Source organism: Theobroma cacao, chromosome 8 (genome assembly GCF_000208745.1).
Source record: "Theobroma cacao cultivar B97-61/B2 chromosome 8, Criollo_cocoa_genome_V2, whole genome shotgun sequence".
Taxonomy (NCBI): domain Eukaryota; kingdom Viridiplantae; phylum Streptophyta; class Magnoliopsida; order Malvales; family Malvaceae; genus Theobroma; species Theobroma cacao.
The window spans coordinates 6577616-6602438 of record NC_030857.1 but is presented as its reverse complement, the minus strand read 5'-3'; the positions used below and the strand labels follow the sequence as shown (position 1 = coordinate 6602438).

The window sequence follows — 24823 nt, the reverse complement described above, 5'->3', positions numbered from 1 at the left end:
TATAATATTTAAAAAGATTTTTGAATTATTTTAAAAAAATTAAATAAACTTTTATTCTTTTATTCCGTTCAGTCAAATTTTTATATTTTTATTTTGAGTCAATTGGGTTTTTATAATTAATGGTTGACTATCTATTGTTAGTCAAAATTGTCACTTACTATTTTTTTACCATATAATGTTGACATGGCACGTTTAACATGTTACAATGGATGATGACATGGTATGATGATGTAGAATTACAATATAGTTATGTGACATTTTTATCTTCCCTGACAGCACCATTTGAATATAAAATAATAAGTGATGTTTTGACTAATGCAGTTAATTAACTCTTAATCATAAGACGTATTTGATTCAAAATAAAAGTATAGAAACTTGATTGAATATAATAAAAAAAAGCATTTATTTGAATTTTTAAAAAAATTTAAGAATTTTTCAAATATTATGCTTTTTTTAATCATAATGCTTTTCTTTAGTGTCCAAAAAGTTTGAGTATAATTTTTAAATGTATTTGATTTTTTTTTTAATTCCAAATTGTCTTTCTTAAATCAGTACCAAAGGTAAAAGATGCATTTGGTTTGGAATTTTGTTTTTCTTAAGATTCTTAATGGTATTGAAGAAAACACATTATTATTCATATTTCTTGAACAACTTTCATCACTCTAGTTCGAAATTGCATTTCCCTAAGATTATTTGGTATTAATTAAAGATTTTCATATGATTCAATCTAAAATTTTCACAAAGAAAATGTTATTTTCGATGCCAAACTACTTCACCCTAGTTGAAGAGTTCATTTTATCTATGTGCTTTAATCATAAATTTGATGAGTATATTTCAATATAAATGTGTACACAAAATATTATTGTGTACTGTCCCCACTCCCCAATTATGTAATTCCCATTCCTTTTTTTTTAATTACAAATTTTAATTCCTTCTTTTGTAAGTATAAAACAATATTCAAACTTATTGATAAATTCATAAAAAATTAACAACTAGAGGTAAACAATGAAACATTCATGATAAGAAGGAAGGAATAATCAAGTCCACTAACCATTTTTCCTTGATTCCAAAAGGTAAATAAATATAGAAATCTATAAGATCATTTTTGTCAAGTCTGATTAATGAGTTTTGAGACTTTGAAGTCTATTTATGAAAACTTTTTTATTAGTTAAAATTAATACAAATTTATGTATCTTATTCGAACTATTGAAACCGTTATATTTTCAACCAAGATAGTACTTTTGATTAAAAAATAATTAAAAGTTTATAAAATTGATCAGTAACCCTTTTTTTCGATTTTAGTTTTGCTTCAATATTCCTTATTAAATTAAAATTATTTTACTGAATATATATGTTTTAGTCAAAATTTGAGGAACAAAAATTTGTCATCAGCTAAGACAAGATTACTCCATTGGTTCCCTGGTGGGTCATAATATGAAATGGAATATAATTATTAAATTCTAGAAAAGAATTTCATGAACCTAAAATGTAAAAAAAAAAAAAAAACAAATGAAAGCAACAATTCATCCTAAAACTCCCTCATCAAACCAAAAAAGAAAAACTGGATTATACCAAATCTGAAAATTTCTCATGCTTTAAAGATCGCTTAGAAACAAGAATAAGTGTTTTTTCACAAGGTAACTTCTATCATTAACCCAATATTTTTAGTCATGAATTTCGTGGAATCTATCCTCACCACCCATCGCTATCCCAAGTATAGGATTCCTTTCCTTTTTATTTCAATTAGGAAAATTAAAAAGGGTCAAGGATTTAAACTTGAATCAATTATTGAAACGCTTGTGGTTGACAATGGGTTGAGGTCGATTCAAATTTTGAGTCACAACAACCGGTCAAATTATTTCATTTAACCTTATCGGATTCCTTATTATATATGATTGAATGAATTCATCTCCATAATTATATATATATATATATATATATATTCATAACGGAAATCGAAGTTATATATAGACCTAGGGCAAGCAAATTTGGCAGGTTGCACTGTCAATCAAGGTTAAAATTAAATAGTTTGATTAATTATCACCCAAAACAAAGAATTGATAGATCCTTGTCAATTGTTAATCACAAGTAGTTGATGTGTGCCATATTCCAAGTACAATAATTCTTATGATTAAAGCAAATTAAGTACTAGTAAATGTTTGTCAACCCCTTCATATTATTATGATTTGTGACTAATCAGCTATATTATTTGGGTATCTATTTTCTTGATAAGATTATTACATTTACATTACAATATTTTGGAGCATTTACATTACAATTAGCATATTAATATATATTACATAACTACGCCAAACTAAATACCATGAAAAAATAAAAAAAAAATCAAACAAATAAACCAACAACTATTCTCTTAAAAATTTAAACATTGTGCAATTTTATATATAATTGGATCGAAAGAAAAAGAAAGGGTTATTATTTTATATAAATTGGTTATGAAATTTCTAAATTTCACGATTAAATTGATATAAAATTCTCATATATCTATTTAATAATTTATTTATTTTTATAAATAAACTGTCATGGAACACATTTCAAAATTTTGCCAGCTTATATAAGATAAAAAAAAAACCTGATAAACTACCCATTGGAATTTCTGAGTCCAATTTTTCAAAGTATTTATGAAATTTCTAAAATAGAGCATTCTAGCTACATATAACAAGGTCCATCTCAACTATTTTCAATTGATTTTAAGATGCATACTCATGTCAAAAGTTTAACATGATATCCCGTGAATTTTCCCCTCCATGATAAGTTTGTCATGCCTGCGATGCTATCCAGGCCACACGATGGTTCATTATCCCTGCACTTGAAGAATATTATTAGACTGGTGATTAAATAAAACACATATCAATTAAATTATAAATATAATATTTAAACACATAAATATAATAAAAATTATGTCACCTATTGCGAATTAGTCTGTGCCCGAATCAGCCTAGCTAGAGAAAGTTGACTTGTTACCAGCAGCCAAATGGATAAAACTTTGGCTGCCTCAAATGGATAAAATCTTTTCCACCTCAAGTCCAACGTGCACCACAAACGGCATGGGGTGGTGGGTGAGGCTTGATAGACAGCATTGAAATTCTACTTTAAAAAAATCAGCGAAATTATAGGCGGCCCCTTCGGCAGTAAAATCTGTAATGGAGCTGAATCATTGACTACTTCTTCTTTTGATTGGGCAAATGAGAGAAATTAAAGAGAGTGGTTGAGGGGTTTAATGTGAAAGGAATATGTGATTGAGTGCCTTGACTGGACTTCAGATAAAGGAAAAAATTTATGCCCTTTCTTACATTCATTAAACACTACTAACCAAAAGGAACCAATCAGTGGGTATTTGGTAATTGGTGTTTTAACTTTGAACATAAGACTTTGCATAGGATAAATACAACAGGAATGTAACCATGCATCTATGTGATTGATTGATGCCTTGGGCTTTGTTTGGTTTTAATTGCCAAATGAAACCTATACAAACAAACTACTTTCGTTTTCAAATCATAACATATATAAACATGTTCCCACACGTATTCTAGAAAACTAAAAGTAGGATTCTTGAATTCTTAAAAACCACACACATCCTTTTAAAAAAAAAAAATTTAAGTAATTTCATTGATGGAGGGAGGAACGCTTTGGTGAGGCCTATATTCAACATAGGACTCACCCCAACATTCATTCTTCAAAAACTGTACATTTGGTATCCTCTGTCTTGAGAGTTTTCTAACATTAGAATTTTCCCTATTATACACATCCCTATGTTTGAAGGCTGGTTGGTTTAGTTTTATCGTCTGTTTGATATGACTTTTTTTAATTTAAAATTTATTAAGAAGTTTTCATAAAAAATAATAATTATTAAAATTAAATTAAAATTATTTAATAAGTTATTTAATAAAATAAATTATATAAATTTTAATTTTGATTAAAATGACTATAAAAGATATTCATATTATCTTCAAGCACCTAATAAATTAAAACAGAACAAGTTTGCTGTAAATTTTGCTAATTTTTTGCTTGATTTTTTTTTTCCTAGTATTCTTTATAAAGAGATAGAAGAGAGGGAGATTAAGGGTGATTTGCATAAAAAAAAAAGGAGAAAGAGATTGATTGAGAATGGAATATTTCTTGAATAGAGAGTGCATGTGTTTAAAAGAAGAGGAGAGAAAGCTCTCTCTTAAGCTTGTCTTTAAATTTTTTTAATATTTTATTTTTTTAAAAAAAATTATAATTTTTATTTGATTTGATCTTTATTTTTAAGAAGTAAATAAATTGAAAAAAAAAAGACTAAATCAAACAAGAAGTTAGAAGTTTTTGAGATCCACCTGAACAAGCAATTAAGTGAAGTAGAGTGATTGGGTGGAGTGGGGTCCTTTGTTTTAAAGCAATGGAAAAGGACTCGTACTCTCTTGTGCCGTGCGAAAGGTGAATGATGCATAACGTGGGCGAGAGACACAACTCCCTGTCTCTCCGTCCTAACTCTCAAACATCAACGTACTCAGTGGGCCACACCCTAAAATCAATGGCTCCTCACTCATGAGTTCTCTAATTGAATATTGCTTCGAAGGTACCCCAAATGCCAATGAGACCTTGTCTCGATGGCCATGAAGAGGACCTACAATCTTTAGGATCCAAGTCCAAATTCTATTATATATAGATTTCTAGCTTTATACTAATTTATTTAGTTAATTTATTTGCTTAAAGAGAATGGACATTGGCACCCCCCCCCCCCCCCAAAAAAAAAGGGCTTAAGCTTTGCCATTGGCGTCAAACTAAAGGGTTTTTGTTTTCTCCTTTCTCTTTTCATTCTTGTATTCTTCTTTTTTCTCCTATTTGAATGCCAACATTACCATCACGTTCCCCTTGCATTTGTTACAATCCCTCTAACATTCAAACGTTAGGATAGTTTGGCAACTCTTGGCTTCAACAAGTTAAGATGACAATTGAATGATGTCGAACATCTGTTCATTAATATTAACGGTACAACTGTCGGCAACTGAAATTATTGTTCCATTTTCATAAGCTTAAGCTACATTCCCACCCATGAAATTTGATTCAAATATTAATTTTATCGAAAGCGAATTTACATGTCTTCTGGTAAGATATTAATTGTTGGTTCGTGCGTGAACCATTCATCAAGATAACCAATGAATTTATTCTTGTAACGCAAGGAATCTCTCGTGGTCATACATATTTTTCACCAAAGAAGAGGGAAACAGTTAGAAAGACACAGTTGTTTGTCTTTGAAATAAACCCATGACCTAAAAATTTAATGACATTTAAATCTGAGTCAAAAGTTTAGACATGTGATAAAAAGGTAAAAGTATTGCTTCAGCTGCACTGATATTCCTTTCATATAATATTAAATTATGGTTTAAAAAAGTGTTAAGTACTTGTCAAGGTCATGCAGTATCATCATTGTTATATCTGAGACAAGTCAAGACCCCCTTAAGATCATTGGAAAGAGCAAATATTAACTAACTTTTTAGTGACAGTATAGTGCATTTACAAGAAGAGAGGCGGTGTTTTTTTACCAACGAATTGTTTTTGTATTTTTACCACAAAACTTCTTTTGTGATGACTACTGAACAGTAGGCCTAGGCCGGGCACGTGTTGAAAATGTTGGAACCAAATCGAATAAATATCTCTGCCACTGCTGCTGCCGCTTGCAGTGTTAGGTTAGCTCTTTGCTGTGAAAGGTCACCCCCCATCTCATGAACGTGTTGAAATTTAGCTTCCAATAGGATCACATCGATGTCACGTGCAGTTTTGAATAAAGGAATGGCCAAGATTTTTGATTGGACGTGACAAATGGGTAAGATCCCAATTTTTAACCCTTTGGTAAAAACTGGATATAGGATAATTGAATTTATTGCTGTGAGTGATGACCTAACCATTTTGTGTTTGTAGTTTGTGGGTCTGAAATTGGTGGCAGGGGCTTGTTCAGTTATTGACTCATTTCGGCCGAAAGGCAGGCTAGAACCCCTTTTTTGTCTGGGTTAGAACAGCCGGTGTCAATTAACTCATTGGGCTCAGCGCCTACTGACAAGCTCAGATAGGCTGATTGGGCCCGGGCTCGAGGCTCAAATCTTCTCTGCACATTCTAGCGGTCCGATTTGGAGTTGTGCTGTCAAATTGTAAACTAGTGATCAACTCATCCATAATTTCCTTTAAACTTTTTCATGTGAACTGACATTGCCCTGCAACGAACAAAGAAAATGAAGAAATGGGAAAACGCGAAAGCTTGGGAAATTTCTAGGGACGACAATGGGGCGGGGATCCCTTCATCTGGCCCGGGCCCGGCCTAGACAACCAAGACCCCTGGCCACCGGGCACCGGCCTCCACCGCGGATGTTAAACTCTTATTTTCCTTGTCTTAATGAATATTTCTAAAATTCATATTCGCTTCGTCCATCAGGATCACTTTAATTAAATTATTAACAAAAGGAATAATGTTTAATTTTTTTGTTCAAATCTTACATGTCAATTTACATAATAATATACAACTATCATAATTTTAAATAGAAAAAAAATGTTGATACAAATTTTAATATGCCAAACTTAATATAATTTTCAAAGATCTTATATAATATAATAAAAATAATCCTAATCAGTTTCAACTTTTCAAATTTCAACATAAATATTTAAGTTTTATTAATTAAAAAATCTCAAAATATGTACATATAATATATAAAAAATAAATAATAGTATTAGCAAGGCGAGGCGAGACTGGACATCCATATTTTCCAAAAAAGCAAAAACCACTCCTCCATAAAGTGGCTCAAGTTTTGCCATCCCTGAAAATTTCCAATCACTTATAATTAAAAAATCTCAGAAAAATGCTTTAATTTAGAAACATTTCGTTTGTTTCAACTTGACCATAAAATTTCCAATTTCCAAAATGGCACCATGTAATTGGTAAATCCTCTGCCCCCAATGACCCTTGCCATTGTGAAAGCTTAACTTGTAATCTCTTCAGAAAATCTGCAAATGGGAATGGCCTTTAAATAAAGCAATGACTGCTTATTCAAGTACAAGAACCACCACATTTCATGGGTGCAGAACAATTCAAAGCAAAAATTTTTCTTGGTTCCACTTTTCAGGGTGGAAACAGAAAGGGCTTACGGTTCTTTGCAGCACTCAACCATTCATCTAATGTTCGCTATTGATGATCCAGGAACATTACACATTAACTGTGGTAACAACTAAATATTTTTATTTATAAATATGAAGAGGCACTAAATGGTAACAAACAATCAATAAATTGAATAATGGTCCTATAAAGAGAAAACTAGTTAGCAACCAAAGTTCGAATCTAATCTTGATGTGACTAATGTATTTTGACCTATATCTATATAACCCAAGGCACCAGTAAGATGATGAGAAATTGCTTGGGTTAATAGAATGTTCATGATAGTAATATAAACAAAAGAATGCAAAATTCTCTCCACTCTAGTTTGTTGGATGGGAAATAGAAATCAAGTATCGATCTGAACAGGTCAAGTTTTGAGTTTGGGCGATGGAAGACTGACCAGATTAAATGCCATATATATATTAGACCTGCGCCTGATCTTCAAAGCAAGTATTCTATGCGTATGGAGATTGTTGTTTGGATGACAAATTGCCCCAAGAATTCATCAACCATGCCAAAATTAAAAATGCTCTTCATATGCAGATGGAGGAAAGCCCAGAATGGAACAATTTTAAGCCCTTTCACTTCTCCTCTTCTATCTCAATGACTTCCTTTTCATTGTTATTGCTCTCTCCGTTGCTTTGCATTTCAAGTAACTTCTGTTGTTCCTCCTCTCTCTCCTGGGCTGTAGCTTCATTCACGGCTTTGGGCGTATTGCTTGTAGACTGCTGATACATGACCCCACCTATCATACAGATCAAGAGCCCTACTGTCCCCACAAAAGTGGAATGCTTGTCCCAAATAACCAAATTAATCACAACTGTCAATAGCTTGTTAACTATGCCAAGAACAGTGAACCCTGTAGCAGAAATTGCCCTTCGGCAAGAGAACCCAAAGAAGGAGATGGCCAACCCAAATAAACATGATAAACCCACAGGCAAAATCACTTGAAAAGAGTACCAGTCAGACTCATCTGAGATTTCGTGCTTTATTTTCTTCAACTCCCCCATTATAAGTAGCTCAAGCGGAAACAGTAGGAGAGCCTCAAGATTATTGTACAGCACAAGACCCCAGGTATTTAGACCAATAGTCATTACCACATGCTTTATGTAAACAAAATCTATGGACATGCTTACCAGGTATGCAACAGCCCAAGTATAGGCGGTTAATGTGAACTGGTAATCAGTAAGAACATAAAGCACACTGCCACCAAAAATGGTGGCCAATGAGATCCATGTCTTCATTGAAGGCCATGGCTGGTGCAAGAAAAGGGTCTCTCCTATTGCAACAAACATAGGAACCACTGAACGGAAGACAACGAAAGTGTCTACATTAGCATGTAGGAGGAGCTCACTGTTGGTGAAGAGAGAGAGGTAAAATATAATGGCTGCAGGTAAGAACCGCCACATGGTCAGAAGGTCCAGCGGATCATGCTCTATGACCTTGAGCCGTCCACAGAGGAATACACCAGCTGCACTTGTCAGGTACTGTAAAGCAGTTAGTGCCCCTGGATAAGGAAATTTCATAACAGCCCATTTATTGATGATGGAGAGAAGAGAAGCTGAAATGCAGTATCCTGCTGCTATTCCGTAGACAGATACTTGCTTGAGTAAACTACTATACCATGTTACTTGGGCTTCGCTGGAGAGAGCAGGGGCTTCAGGACCATTGACTACAGGACTCTCCACATCCTTAGACATCTAAAAAAGAACATACACAATGTTATTACCAGGTCTAGCTAGTAGCAAGTGTGTATTGTGTGCACATGTGTGTGCCTGGCCTCTATTTATATATTCCCACCCCATCTTTTGCCAATTGAACCTGCTGCAGAGGCAGGAAGAAAACTTTTCATTCAACATTTAAAAGTTGACTACAGTTATGCGAAAGCAAAATTTAAAATAATTTAGCCAGTACATGCTATTGCAATCACCATCTGGATGCAAAATTAAGGCACATAAAATGTGATATTTCTCTCCGGCTGAGGTGCACATCAAAAGAAATAAAATATTAGTTTTATTTTATAAGGAAGCCCTGGAGTAGAAAGAGAATATATCACCACATTTAGCAACCATTTGTTTTCTAAAAATAACCAAACAAATCCGTTGTTTAATAAAATAAATCCACAAAACATTATTTAGATTAAATACAGAAGGGACTGTTATCCAGTGCAATAGTAGAAGTCTTGGGCTGACAAGAGCAGCAGCACAAGTTCAAGTTATGGGAGCCACTATTCAATGCAAAAAAGCTACATATTTCGAGACAAACATGGTTAATTGTCCTCCTTATGGTTAATTTGATTATCATTGAGAATATAAATGAATCAAATATCAAGATACAAGATAGATATGTATCAAATTTTGAAACAGGCACTAAAAAATTGATAATGATCTAATTTTAGCTGAATTTTTAGACTTAAAGTTCAAGATAAAAGGCCAGAACCCAAGAAAATGCCAACCCTGAAGCAAACCAAGCTCTCCAAGTAAATTGATCAGAAAGAGCTCTCAACTGATTCACGGCTGTATTCAGAAACAACAAATAGGACACCCAATTTAAATGGGGTATTGCAATGTTGAATTTCAACCAACCCTCTAGCTAGTATGATTTCAAACACATAATATATAACACCAATAGAAATAATAACTAGTATGTTGAATTTCAACCCTCCTTTGTAAATACCAATAGAAATAGTAACAGGAACATATAAATTCCTCATAACAAAAGCAAAGTACCTTACAGCAATATAACTACAAACATACTTTATCGCCAAAGTAGCATAAACAGTAACTAGAACATCCTCAAAATTGCATAAAATAGTAGCAACACTAGTTCAACAAATAATGTTGCTATGTCAATGGTTAACCAAAGTTTGATCTGTCAAAAAAGATATGCTCTTATCAAAAACCATTTTGTAATATTTTATGTACCTGGAAGTAGAAGAGCAGCAAATGACCAACAAGATAAATCACCACTAATGTCAAAGATTGCAGCCCAATCCTCCTCTAAAATGCTGCAATGAAGAAAATATAGAAGATGTAAATCTCTTGGCTGAAAACAAAATCACCAGATACCATGCTAGGCCAAACATTCATAGCACAAGTTTCCAAGGAGAATGACAGGCATGCCTACTTTGGACTAATAAAGTTCAAATCATATGAGAGAACACACACCATTCTTAATGTTGGATTAAGCATCAAAATACATTTCTATGATTGCAATGTCCGTTGTATGGTGTTATTTATGGTAAGAACAAATAATTTTTAATGTGTATGGCTTGGGTCATTCAAAAAGCATGTTATCTTATACAAACCTACCTCCCCTCTAAGAGCTCAATGCTAAAAAAACATACTACACATATACCTCTCTATGAGGCCAATTATAACTTTGGTAAGCATAAGCAACAAAGAAGCACGCGTTCTACAACCTTGTCAACGGATATCCAAAACCAAACAATCAAACCTTGTCCATGAAAAATTCACCACTTGACCAAAGTTCACGATATGTATACAATCCTAACACAAAAGGGTATTTCCCAGAAGGAAAAAAGAATGCACCAATAAAATGTGGGTCTACAGAAAACAGTAAGAAATTCTTGGGTTTTTCCTAGCGTTTTTCCTCAAAAGGAAGCAAATCTGAGAGTAAAAAGACAGCAACTTTGCTTAAGATTATGTAACTGGATGGGCGATAGCCCTGGACAATATAAATACCAAAAGCCCCACAAAATAAAGACAAAGAAAGAACAAAACCCAGATGGAAAACTGCAAATTTAGAACAAGATTTGAAGTAAAAACAAAAGAGAAATAAGCCCATGCAATGCGTAAATGAAAAGGAAATAAAAGCCATTTTCAGATCAGTTGAACAAAGAAATAAAATAGGAAATAGAAATTTTAGAAAAAAAAAAAGACAACGTTTACCTGGGGAGATCAGGAAATCTTCAATTCCTTTGTGAGTAGATCTTGAAGTGGCGTTTTAACAGTGAGCTGCTGCTTGCTACTTGCTACTTGCTACTTGCACTAACTAGTTTTTTGCTTCGGTTTTCTCGCTTTACTCGTTTTCCTGCCTTTTGGGCAATTATTAGTATATTTGGGAAAGGTTTAGTAAATTAATTAAAAGATTTGGGCCAACCCAAGACCTGATCATTTGGTCCAATATTTATTTAGCTGTTTTTTTTATAAAATACTCTTATCACTGCTAACTTTTACTTATAATTACACATAAATTTATTAATTTACAAAATAAATATTAGATCTGAAATTTTGAATACGACACGAAAAGATACGGGTTAAACAAGTTTTTGATTTATCTTAACGTGTTTCGTATTTAATTGTGTTTGACATGTTAAGATATGAAAATTTTTGTGTTTGAGCGTGTCAAACACGACAAACACGTTTAAATACGTTTATCTAATGGTATTATTGTGTTTAATCGTGTTATCGTGTTTAAACGTGTATACGTGACACATTTATTAACCTATTAAAAATTAATTGTTAAAAACTATTTTAGCCTTATATAAATAATTTTAAATAACTATTTTAATTTTTTTTTAATTTTATAAAAGATATAATGTAATTATACATGCTCAATCTTAATTTTTAACTTTTGGTAATTATTTGATGTTATTATTATTTTTGTTTTATTATAATTATTTTTATAATTATAGATTTTAAATTTAAATAATAAAATTATATTTAATTGTAAATATTTTTATTTAATCATGTTAAACGTGTTATTAATCGTGTCGTATCGTATATTGACATGTTTAATAAATATGTTAATTGTGTCGTGTCGTGTTACACGTGTATTAAACGTATACATGTATATGTTTTAAATTTAAGACACGAATATTAAACGTATAGTGTTCGTGTTTAGCCTTAACGTGTTTCGTGTCTAATCATGTTTAACACGTTTACGACACGTTAACACGAATTGTCAGGTCTAATAAATATTATATTTTTAAATAATTAAATAATATTAAAATTTACATTAAAATATCTATTATTTTTTAATTTTTTATCGATTAATGATCAGATTTGATTCACATCTGGTCAAATTTCTCAGGAAGCACCAAATCTGTGCTGTTTGATAACACTGGTGCTCGTGAGGAGCACCATTCATATGTTCTCAGGGAGCACAGATCTGGTGCTCCTTCCAAGGGCATAGGGAGATCGAATACCAACCAGATTTGGATTTTTTTTCAAAAGAAAAAAAATAAAAAAAATAATTTATATAATATGATAATTTTTAAAATTACTACATCATCAAACTAATGAAAATATTAATAGTGGACTAACGATTGGATTTATGTATTTAACATAAAATATTCTTTTGAGGTGAAATGTCTATTTTAAAAAATAATAGATTCACAAAAAATTATGATTAAAAATTAAAAGTGAATGTATTTTTTTTATTTTTTATTAATATAATACTTTAACCAAATTCATGCTACTTTTATACGACTTAAAATTAGTCGATCAGAGTAGCTATTGCTGGTAGTTCTAAAGTTTGATATCAAAGTATTTGAGTCATTTTAAATTTCATGACTTACAAATGATAGGAGTATACAGTAAAAATCAACGGTTAAGTTTATTAGGATTTTGTTAATGAAAGAAGTAAATATTCAAATATTAAAATAAAATAAAACAAATGTTTTCACATATTTTATATTTAATTTACATTTTTTATAATATTGATATATTAAAATATAATATTAAAAAAGCTTTTTGAATTATTATAAAAAATTTAAATAAGTTTATTTTATTATATTTAATAAACTCATTTGTTTTTTATTATTGTTTTAAATGAATTTTTATGATTAATTATATTCAAAACTTTACATGGTAATGACATGACATATTGACGTGTCATATCATATGATGATGTAATACGTTGATATATTATCTAATATAAAATAACAAGTAGTGTTTTAATTAATAGTAATAAATAAATTTAAATATTTGATTCATTGATTAATGCATGATCTACTTGTCTAAAAAGTAGGATTTAAATTTCTTTTCTTCTAATTATAAAAAAAAAACTAATGGTAGTAAATCAATTGTTAATCATATGTATTTTTTTAACTTAAAATAAAAATATAAAACTTTGATTTAAAGTAATTAAAAATATATTTTAATTTTTTAAAATAATTCATAAACTTTTGAAAATATTATGTAATACAGTAACATAAAAATAAATGTTAAAAAGCAGACATAATTTTGAAAGAACAAAAAAAATTAACACTTAATTTAAAACTGAAGCAATAAGTATTAACAAAACTAAAGTGAAGTCGAAATGGCTTTTAATTATTTCGACTTTGCTCGTTTAATCCTTAATTAAACTCGATTTGATCTTAAACATATATATGAAATAAAAAAATTGCAATTTGAACTTGTATAGCAAAAAAATTTTGCGTAGTAGGCTACGTAGATTTGACACTTGAGCATGCTTGTTTAAGTTGAAGCTTAATTCAGCTGGAAATAACACTTTTTAAGCATATTATAATTTATTATAAAGCACTTTGAAAATGAATATACAAAAAAAAAAAACAATTAATTCAGCCTGTCACTCTGCTATTTAACGTTAGTGGTTCAGATTCAATCTTGACATGAGGTTGGGAGAATCAGCGCTTTGTGGCAAAGTAATCAATTCAGGAACAGCGACCGACTACAAACCATGACCCAGGAAGATCAAGACCAAGAACTTGGCAAGCTAGCCGTCCGGCTAGCCAACGCCGTCATTCTTCCCATGGTATTAAAATCAGCCCTAGAGCTGAACATCATCGACACAATCTCCGCCGCTGGTGACGGCACGTTTCTATCACCTTCCCAGATCGCGAGTGGCCTTCCCACCAAGAATCCTGAAGCGTCTGTGCTACTAGATAGAATGCTACGCCTGTTGGCTAGCTATTCCATTCTGAAGTGCTCGGTAAGAACAAAGGAAAGCGGAGAAGTTGAGAGACTCTACGGTGCAGGGCCCTTATGCAAGTTCCTTGTTAAGAATCAGGATGAAGGGTCTGTTGCTCCTCTGTTTTTGTTGCACCATGACAAAGTCTTCATGGAAAGCTGGTATTTTTCATAATCTTTGCCAATTTTTGTCTTAACAAAAATTTCGTTATCTTCAAAAATTCAAGTTTATTTATTGTTATATAAGGTCAAAGCAAAATTCTAAATATACTGATAACACCACTTAACAGTTAACACTTCCCTGTGTAAGGGTACTTCTAACAAACTGAAGCAAAAGTTAACTCAAATTAACTCTATCAACTGGGATTATAAAAGCTATGATAGACTCAAAGTAGATGTGAGATAACATCACTTAACATTTATGGGTTTTGATAACTTATTTTGTTTGATTTCAGGTACCATTTAAATGATGTTATACTAGAAGGAGGGATTCCTTTTAACAGGGCATATGGGATGACAGCATTTGAGTATCCAGGAACAGATCTAAGGTTCAACAGGGTATTTAACCAGGCTATGTCCAATCACACTACTTTGATCATGAGGAAGATTCTTGATGTTTACAAAGGGTTTGATGAGGTGGAAGTGTTGGTTGATGTTGGTGGTGGAATTGGAGTTGCTCTCAGTATCATTACTTCTAAGTATCCTCATATCAAGGCAATCAATTTTGATCTGCCTCATGTTTTGGCTGATGCACCAACTTATTCAGGTACCATGTCGCTCCCTTTTTACCCACTTGACTTGATCACTGTGAAATTTCTATAAAATGATGGGATAATTGGTAATCCAATTTGATTGCCCTGTTCATATCTCTTCACTGACTAATTTAAAGCGTTGTCTTAGCTGGCACATTTTTAATTGTTCTGTCTCTCTGCACATACCCCTAACACAAAGTACTTGAAACTGCAGAACAATGTCTGTTGCGTTTTAATTAAGTTCATTTAATTATGTATAGTCTAAAGGTTGACAGTAATCGAGTTCATGTCTTACTACTTTCTGCAAAAGGTGTAGAGCATGTTGGAGGAGATATGTTTGAAAGTGTTCCAAAAGGTGATGCCATTTTCATGAAGGTAAAGCTTTATTTCATATAGAAAACTAAATGGAGCACCTTTTTCTGTATATTTAGCTAGTTCAGTTGTATTTTTGGTCGTAATTGATAAATTTAGAAGGTTGAAAAAGCAGACTAACTAGCTATAAGACTATAGAAATGAGCTTAACTACATCCAAAGCAAATTTGTTTCCTTTTCTTAGTTTTATTTTCTGAACTCCCCATCAATATAACTCGAGGAAATCTACAACTGCAAGCGAATATCTACCATCATATTTCTTCGAAAGATTTGTTGGTAAGTTTTGCTATGTTGTTTGTTGATAAAACCTGTAGTGGATACTCCATGATTGGAGTGATGAGCATTGCTTGAAGCTTCTCAAGAACTGCTGGGAAGCTCTCCCTAATGGTGGCAAAGTAATCATTGTGGAATCAATCCTCCCTGAGGCTCCTGATAGCAGTGTTTCTTCCAACATTGTTTGTGAGCAAGATCTATTGATGTTAGCTCAAAACCCTGGGGGCAAAGAGAGAACCCGAAAAGAATATGAAGCCTTGGCTTTAAGAACCGGCTTCTCTGGCTGTGAAGTCATCTGCTGTGCTTATAACAGCTGGGTCATGGAGTTCCACAAAAGAGAAAATCTTTGATGTTCTGTTCAAAACTTCAATTCTGGTACTTCAAAATGTGTTGTTCTATTGCTATATGTATTTGCATCTCATGATCATGTTAGTCTCTAATATGTAACTGGTTCTTTCTGAATGGAACAGTTTCTTCTATTGCTCTAAGAACAAGAAGACTCATTGTGTTGGTTTTTTCTATAATGGTTGACAAGCTTTCTTCCTTGTGCATGATATCAATTGATCAGTGCCAGCCATGACTGTCTTGGGCTTAATGAAAATTACCATTTACCTCCTCTGTCAATTTTGAAAATGTTCAGGAGTGCATTAAACCCTTTTGGTTTATTAGATTGAAGCTACATATTCATTTGTATAGAAACAAAGATCAAATGACAGCTCCAGTGATTTGCCTACTTAGTTTCAACTTTCACCTCAAAAGTCCAATAACTTTCAAAGGAAATTTTAGAAGTTAATAGAAAAGGACATTAAAATGAGAGAGAGAGAGGAGAACGAGAAGAAGTGCAGTGGTAGCTTTTGAAGGACTGTGATAACCCAATTAGTGAAATGAAAACTTGCATGGTTTGCTTCTTTTTTATTTGGAGTCACCAGATGGAGTGCAAATCGCCTGCCCACAAAAATTTATTAGTAACTTGTACCCGTAAAAACTCGTACGGAAACAAAGACGTGGAAACTCCAAGCTCTAATCTAAAACCATCTTTGGGATTCATGGGATTGTTCTTAGCTTTAATCTTCTCCATGAACTACTTGTCGGTTAAAAAGGCTGGAGAGCGAACGAGGGAAAACATCTGGACGGGAAAAAGAAGAGACTTGACAAACAAAGACTGCCATTAAGTCCTATGGGCATGGATATAAGGGCAGACGAATTTGCATTCCACCAGAAGCTATTAGTTTGTTGCTTCATTCAGTTCAAGGTCATAATCAAGGTGGCCCTCATCCCCGGAGCCTATGGTACTGCGTGGGAGGGAAAGTTGATTCCTTAGAAACATTGCGCATGTATACCCATAGATGTTATGAAGCAAGTCCCCCGCTCTGTTCGACGCTGGCGTAGCTACACTGCGTAACAACTTAAATATCTGCTGGTAAGATTTGAGTAATATTATTAGAAACATGAGAGTGCATAAAAGCAAGACAAAGTAGCCAAATGGAGGGAGGAGTATCAAGAGAAGGAAGTCACAGACGAGAGCTCCCAAAACGAGGCCGATATGGTTCAGTAGAGGAAGGTAGCTCGTGCAATGAGATTGTAGGGCTATTACAGCCACCGTCAGTGAAGTGTAGGTGAAGGCAAAGACGATGAAAATCTTCATTATCAGAGCGTGCGTTTTGAAGGGAGACTTATCGTCGTTTTGATACATAACTTGAATGGTGGTGAGCAGTATAACTACGAGAGAGCCAATGGCAGCTTGGATTATAGTAGAGTGACCGACTCCTTGTTTACTGCATACAAGAATATGAAATTAATTGATCATAATCAAGAGAAAAATCCATGAATTATAAACTTATAAGATTCTAATCTAACCTTTCAGAGCCAAGATCAATGCTTGATTGATTGTTCTGCATCGCTGTTTCAATGAAGTTTCAATTTCTATGATGATTGGGTGTATATATACACGCCAATGAAAAGATTCAAATTATGAGCCTATTGACTAAAAGTCCCATGTTATGAGATTATGAGATATCAAGTATGTAATCAGACTAAAAGATCAACATCTAGAATTAAAGTTGGGGTAAGTTGGGGGCTAAACATGTACATGTCACTTTCTTATGTAGAATTAAAGTTGGGGTAAGTTGGGGCCCAAACATGTACATGTCACTTAGTTGGGGTAAGTTGGGGGCTAAAAGTTGGGGGCTAAACATGTACATGTCACTTTCTTATGTAGAATTAAAGTTAGGGTAAGTTGGGGGCTAAACATGTGCATGTCACTTAGTTGGGGTAAGTTGGGGCCTCAACATGTACATTTCACTTTCTTATGTAGAATTAAAATCAAGGGCTAATCATGTCACTTCCTTTTTTATTTATTATAATAATTTTTGAGAAAGCCACTCTCTTTTTATCTTGTCATTCCTTTCATTTTTATATAATTAGATAGAGTTAATTATAAAAATAAAATAATTATATTCTATATTAGATATGGAAAAAGAAGGAAAAAGATTACTTATGCTTAAGTTTAAACCTAGATGAAAGATGGAGCATTGTGGTATATACCATATCACCAACATTTTTCAAATAGAACTGGACCATTGCTTTTGCATATGCTGCAGGGTTCAGAGGTGCAGCAATATTTCGTTTGCAGGTCTTAATTTGTATATTTTTGCATAATAGATAAATGAAACATATGCACAAAAAACGTTGCTTCATCAGTGTTTTTTCTTGAATTGAAACGATACAATCGTTTTATGGATATAAAAAAAATAAAAAGAAGAAGTAACTTGAATTCACCCAAGTCCAAACCGGTTTATTTTTTGGCTTACTCAATTTATTTTATTTATGTAATTTATTTTTTTATGTATGAATTAAATTTATGAAATTACTTTAAAAAAGAGATAAAAATAAAAAAATGAAACTATGTTTTTGACAAGCAATAAAAAATAAAATAATTTATTGAATAAAGTTAATAATGACTTACTAAAATTATCGAGGGACCCCAAAATTATTTTCACAAAGTGGATTAATTCTAAATAATTATAAAGGCATAAGATAAAAAAGTAGTAATTAAAATTGAAGATAATTTACAAAATTTCATCATGAAATGGAAGAAAATTTTAATATGCATAATTAATATTCATTTTATTTTTACTTTCAAAAAAATATTCATTTTATTTTAATAATTTTATTATATAAATTATGTTACCCATATAAGTTATATAGTTTATGAATAATGACTTTCAATATATTAAATTCTCTTAATTTTAATTTAATTTCACTATTAGAATCATTTGTAATTAACAAAATATGATTATATTAATATTAACATATATCAAGGAATAAAAAATNTATTAAAAATTTAAATTTTTTTTATTAAAAATACACCCACGCAAAGCGGGGACTATTCCAGTAATATATTATTTGAGCAATTTCCTTCTCTGAGCAATTTCCTTCCACGACTTGGGTTGACTTTTCTCACTTCATTATAATTTGTTTGAGAATTATGAGTTGAAAATACGGAAAGTATGGATATATTCCCACGAATAAATGGGTATATATCCAAGGAACGAAAGAAAATTACGAAATCTTTAGGCTGTTTGTGCGCTTCCATACGTATGCGCAATCCCGTCCTTCCATTTACAATGCAAACGAAGGATGTAACATGTACATGTACGTGACTAAGGGTAAAGGTGACAGTAAAGAAAGGAGAAAATAAAGAAAAAGATAAATATATATAGTGGCTTAAGGAGATTTTAGGTGGAGCCTACCTCTTTATTAGCTTTATAAAAAATTTCAAATCAAAGTACTTTATTAGACTCGAAAGCTCACTTTACGAGAACAGCGAAAACCTGTTTTCTCTGAATGAAGATTATTCGTTTTCTCACATTTATGGTAAAGTTAATCAATTTGAAAATTAGATAACTATACATTATGATAATTTAATTTTAAATTTACATATATTTTTATTTTTTTCCAGTTAACATTGATACGTATTTATTTGCAAACTGTCACATCATAGCTTAATCTAAAATGGTATAAATTGTTTTGTTTTCGTCTATAATATATATTTTGAAAAAAGAAAGAGATAATATATACAGCGACAGATAGTTTAATTGCCTCACATGCTTGTCACGTGTGCTCTTATTTCCTTTGTGTTGTACTTCATTCTTCCAAAAAAATGCAGTATCCTTCAGCTCATTTTCACAGGAATAATCAATTCCTTTTTCTTCCATCTATTTCTTGATATAATTTAATAAAATTTTTGAGGTTTCTGAAACTTATTATTTCTGGCATTGTTATTGTTAGATAATAATTTAATATATTATCATTAAAATATTAATAATTTATTATTGAAATATCAAAGTTTAAATATTAATAATTTTTAATTTTTTCTCTATTTGCATTTCCAATTTTTCTCTTTTAATTCCTTTTTCTAATAAAATATCAATAATGTAATAATTTATTCTTAAAATATTAAAATAATGTTTTTTATTTTTATTTTTATTTTTTTCTATTTTCATTTTTCCTTTTTTCTTTCCAATTTCTTTATTTATTAAAATATTATTAGTTTAGTAATTTATTATTAAAATACTAATATAATATTTTATACAGTAAAATTAGTAATTTCACATAACAAATAAGTTTTTTTTTATTCATAACTATTTGAACTTTATTCTATGAAATTTGAAATAGCTAATGTCATGCAAAGGTTAGTAATAATTATTTCGTATTTTTAAATAAAGATTATTCTTAAGAATAATTATTTCTTAATTCAAAAATGAATCAAAAGGAACTTATGAATAACCAAATTAATCTGCCCTTAGTTCATTGATAATGTATAAGTATTATACACTAATAATGTATAAATATAAACCCGAATAAAAATATATAAGGATCATGACATAATGACATGCAAATATAATCTCTTCCTTTAATAAAAAAACATACATTTGAGACTATATTGACTATGCTTTTATCTTATAAGGGCATTATTGAATCTGTTATACTTGTAAAAATAAAATTATAAATATATTTAAATATTTGATTTAATAATAAATATATTTATTTTTAATTTATTTAAATTTTTAGATTAAAATCTTTTATTTTCCAAATTAAAAAATTATACACTTAGAAAACAAAATATAATATAGATAAAAAAAGGAAGGGGGAAAAAAGAAGGAAAGAAAAAAAAGCAAGGATGACTGAGAAGATGTTCTTAATTTAGTATTAAATTCTTAAGGTAATCAATTCCCAATTACTTCTCATTTTTTTTTCACTTATAGATACAATATATACACATAAAATTTAATTTTGTTTATGCACAAACTAGTTTACCTGTAATCCAGGTCGACTTTTCACAATTTTTGCAAGAGGGCTGTCTTAGCTCCATCAGAATAGGGAATGGGTTCGATGAGACTGGGGAGGCCCCTCCGGTCCGGACCATGGATAACTAACAATTTATATACCAGTTATGCCCCGTGTCGGTTAAAACGCACCGACTTTAAAGTGTTGTCTTTAATTCTGACTGGGTCTTTCAGTTCATTAGTCAGCATTTTTCGATCACAAATTTTTCTTCTTTTAATTAATAAAAAAAAAAAAGAGAGTGAAGGTTTCCTTCTATTTTGTCTTGAAAATCGTAGAAAGAAAGGGGGAAAAACGAAAGAGATTAAGAAATTAAATCCAAGTTTATTCGATTCCCATGAATTCAGGTATATATTTAATTAAATTCTTTAATTTTAAATTCCAATATCACCTTTTTCTCTACTTCCGGCGATTCTATGAGCAAGATCTATTGATGTTAGCTCAAAACCCTGGGGGCAAAGAGAGAACCCGAAAAGAATATGAAGCCTTGGCTTTAAGAACCGGCTTCTCTGGCTGTGAAGTCGTCTGCTGTGCTTATAACAGCTGGGTTGTGGAGTTCCACAGAAGAGAAAATCTTTGATGTTCTGTTCAAAACTTCAATTCTGGTACTTCAAAATGTGTTGTTCTATTGCTATATGTATTTGCATCTCATGATCATGTTAGTCTCTAATGTGTAACTGGTTCTTTCTGAATGGAATAGTTTCTTCTATTGCTCCAAGAACAAGAAGATTAATTGTGTTGGTTTTTTGTATAATGGTTGACAATCTTTCTTCCTTGTGCATGATATCAATTGATCTGTGCCAGCCATGACCGTCTTGGGCTTAATGAAAATTACCATTTACCTCCTCTGTCAATTTTGAAAATGTTCAGGAGTGCATTAAACCCTTTTGGTTTGTTAGATTGAAGCTACATACTCATTTGTATAGAAACAAAAATCAAATGACAGCTTCAGTGATTTGCCTGCTTAGTTTCAACTTTCACCTCGAAAGTCCAATAACTTTCGAAGGAAATTTTAGAACTTAATAGAAAAGGACATGAACATAAGAAAAGGAGAGAGAGAGAGAGAGAGAGAGAGGAGAGGAGAAGGGGAAGAAGTGCAGTGGTTGCTTTGGAAGGTCAGAGGGATTTGCATTCCACCAGAAGCTATTAGTTTGTTGCTTCATTCAGTTCAAGGTCATAATCAAGGTGGCCCTCATCCCCGGAGCGTATGGTACTGCACGGAAGGGAAAGTTGAATCCTTAGAAACTTTGCGCATGTATACCCATAGATGTTATGAAGCAAGTCCCCCGCTCTGTTTGACGCTAGCGCAGCTACACTGCCTAACAACTTAAATATCTGCTGGTAAGATTTGAGTAATATTATTAGAAGCATGAGAATGCATAAAAGCAAGACAAAGTAGCCAAATGGAGGGAGGAGTATCAAGAGAAGGAAGTCACAGACGAGAGCTCCCAAAATAAGACCGATATGGTTCAGTAGAGGAAGGTAGCTCGTGCAATGAGATTGTAGGGCTATTACAGCCACCGTCAGTGAAGTGTAGGTGAAGGCAAAGACGATGAAAATCTTCATTATCAGAGCGTGCGTTTTGAAGGGAGACTTATCGTCGTTTTGATACATAACTTGAATGGTGGTGAGAAGTATAACTACGAGAGAGCCGATGGCAGCTTGGATTATAGTAGAGTGACAGATTCCTTGTTTACTGCATACAAGAATATGAAATTAATCGATAATAATCAAGAGAGAAATCCATGGATTATAAACTTGTAAGATTCTATTCTCACCTTTCAGAGCCAAGATCAATGCTTGATTTATTGTTCTGCATCTCTGTTTCAGTGAAGTTGCGCTAGAGCCTCACTTGATCAATTTCTATGATGACTGGGCGTATATATATACCCCAATGAAAAGATTCAAATTATGAGCCTATGGACTAAAAGTCAATTCCAACATGTTATGATGAATCATCTGATCAGAGTTGGATTATGTCTCGAACATGCAGAAAAAGTCAAGGGTCTCATGAATTTGTAATCATGTCACTTTTTTTTTATATAATTGACTTATACTTGAGAAAGTTTTTTTTATAATTAAAAGAGAAGAGATTCGAATATTACTTTTTAAGTAAGAAAATTATGCACCAAATAATGAGATAAATACTCAAATGTAATCTGTTACTTATTTTTTTATTTATTATTATAATTTTGAAGAAAGCCACTTTTTTTTATCTTGTCATTCTTTTCGTTTTTGTATAATTAGATAAAGTAAATTAATAAAATAAAATAATTATAATTCTATATTAGATATAGAAAAAGAAAGAAAAAAAATTGCTTATGCTTAAATTTAAACTTAGATGAAAGATGGAGTATTGTGGTATATACCAGATCATCAACATTATCTAAATAGATTCAGACCATTGGTTTTGCATATGCTGTAGGATCCAGAGGTGTAGCAATATTTCGTTCGCAGGTCTTAATTTGCATATTGTTGCATAACAGATAAATGAAACATTTGCACAAAAAACGTTGCTTAATCGATCTTTCTTCTTGAATTGAAACGATACAGTCGTTTTGTGGATATAAAAAAAATAAAAAAAAAGGTAACTTGAATTCACCGAAGTTCAAACCGGTTTATTTTCAGGCTTACCCAATTTATTTTATTTAAGTAATTTCTTTTTTTATGTATGAATTAAATTTATGAAATTACTTTAAAAAAGACATAAAGAATAAAAAAATGAAACTATTTTTTTGATAAGTAATAAAAAATTAAATAATTAATTGAAAAAAGTTAATAATGAGTTACTAAAATTATCGAGGGACTCCAAAATTATTTTCACAAAGTGGATTAATTCTCAATAATTAGAAACGCATATGACAAAAAAGTAGTAATTAAAATTGAAGATAATTTACAAAATTTCATCATGAAAATTAAAAAAAATTTAATATACATAATTAATATTCATTTTATTTTGACTTTCAAAAAAATATTCATTTATTTTAATAATTTTAGTATATAAATTATGTTACTGATATAAGTTATGTAGTTTATGAATAATGGCTTTCAATATATTAAACTCTCTTAATTTTAATTTAATTTCATTATTAGAATCATCGTAATTAATAAAATATGATTATATTAATATTAACATATACCAAGGTATAAAAAATAAATATTTTTAAAAATTAAAAATTATTTAAATAAAAAAATTTCTTAATAAGACATGAAAAAATATTTTTAAAATAATAATATTTTAAAATAATTATTTTTTTATTTATTGTTATTATTTATAATTTTTTCAAATTTAAAATTACTGTTTTTTGTTGTTATTATTATTATTATTTATAATATTATATAATTTAAAATTATTATTTATTAAAAATACACTCACGCAAAGCGGAGACCATTAAGTAATATATTATTTGCAGATGCAAGTGCTCTTCTCTGAGCAATTTCCGTCCACGACTTGGGAGAGCCCTTCTTTGACTTTTCTCACTTTATTATAATTTGTTTGAGAATTATGAGTTGAAAATACGGAAGGTATGATATGTTCCCACGAATGGGTTTATATCCATGGAACGAAAGAAAATTATGAAATCCTTATGGCACGTTTGGTATGGAGAATAGCTATGCTATTCCCCCTCTATTTCCGGTCATTTCCTATTCCTTTGTTTGGTACAAAATTGAAATACGGAATAGCAATTTCGTAGGAATAAAAATTCTGTCAAATAGGGTAAAAGTCATCTTTATCTATTCCCTTCCCCCCCGTAATAGCTATTCCATGGCTCATGGAATAGCTTTCAAATATATAATAACCAAAATAACCCTTATAACCTAAAAATATTACAACCTTATACCTATAAATACTTTTTTTCTCCCATTTTCCCTTTTCTTTCTCTCTCTTCTCCCTCTCTCATTCTCTCCCTAACTGGAACTCAACACCGGCGATGGCGGCAACGGCGACGACGGCGGCGATAGCAACCGAATATGATCGGAAAGCATCGATCTAGTCTTTTCCGACAACATTGAACCGAGATCCAGCCAGATCTGACACTCAA

At 31.4% G+C, this 24823-nt stretch overlaps 2 protein-coding genes across 3 annotated transcripts; one reads left to right on the top strand and one right to left on the bottom strand.

The window, feature by feature from the left end:
• Window positions 7199-11187, bottom strand: LOC18592354 (GDP-mannose transporter GONST3). The gene is made up of 3 exons (XM_007019029.2): window positions 11053-11187; window positions 10066-10148; window positions 7199-8841 (listed from the first exon to the last, which is right to left on the bottom strand). The coding sequence occupies exon 3, from the start codon at window positions 8839-8841 to the stop codon at window positions 7723-7725; it is 1119 nt and encodes a 372-aa protein (XP_007019091.2). The 5' UTR covers window positions 10066-10148; window positions 11053-11187; the 3' UTR covers window positions 7199-7722.
• LOC108663133 (caffeic acid 3-O-methyltransferase-like) lies at window positions 13687-21437 on the top strand. 2 transcript variants are annotated; one of them, XM_018126333.1, is made up of 5 exons: window positions 13687-14199; window positions 14493-14803; window positions 15100-15164; window positions 15476-15629; window positions 21206-21437. In XM_018126333.1, exons 1-5 carry the CDS (start codon window positions 13808-13810, stop codon window positions 21358-21360), a joined length of 1077 nt encoding a protein of 358 aa, XP_017981822.1. In that variant the 5' UTR covers window positions 13687-13807; the 3' UTR covers window positions 21361-21437. The 2 variants fall into 2 exon arrangements, with proteins under 2 accessions (XP_017981822.1, XP_017981821.1); XM_018126332.1 differs by lacking the exon at window positions 21206-21437 and having other exon boundaries at window positions 13690-14199; window positions 15476-15994.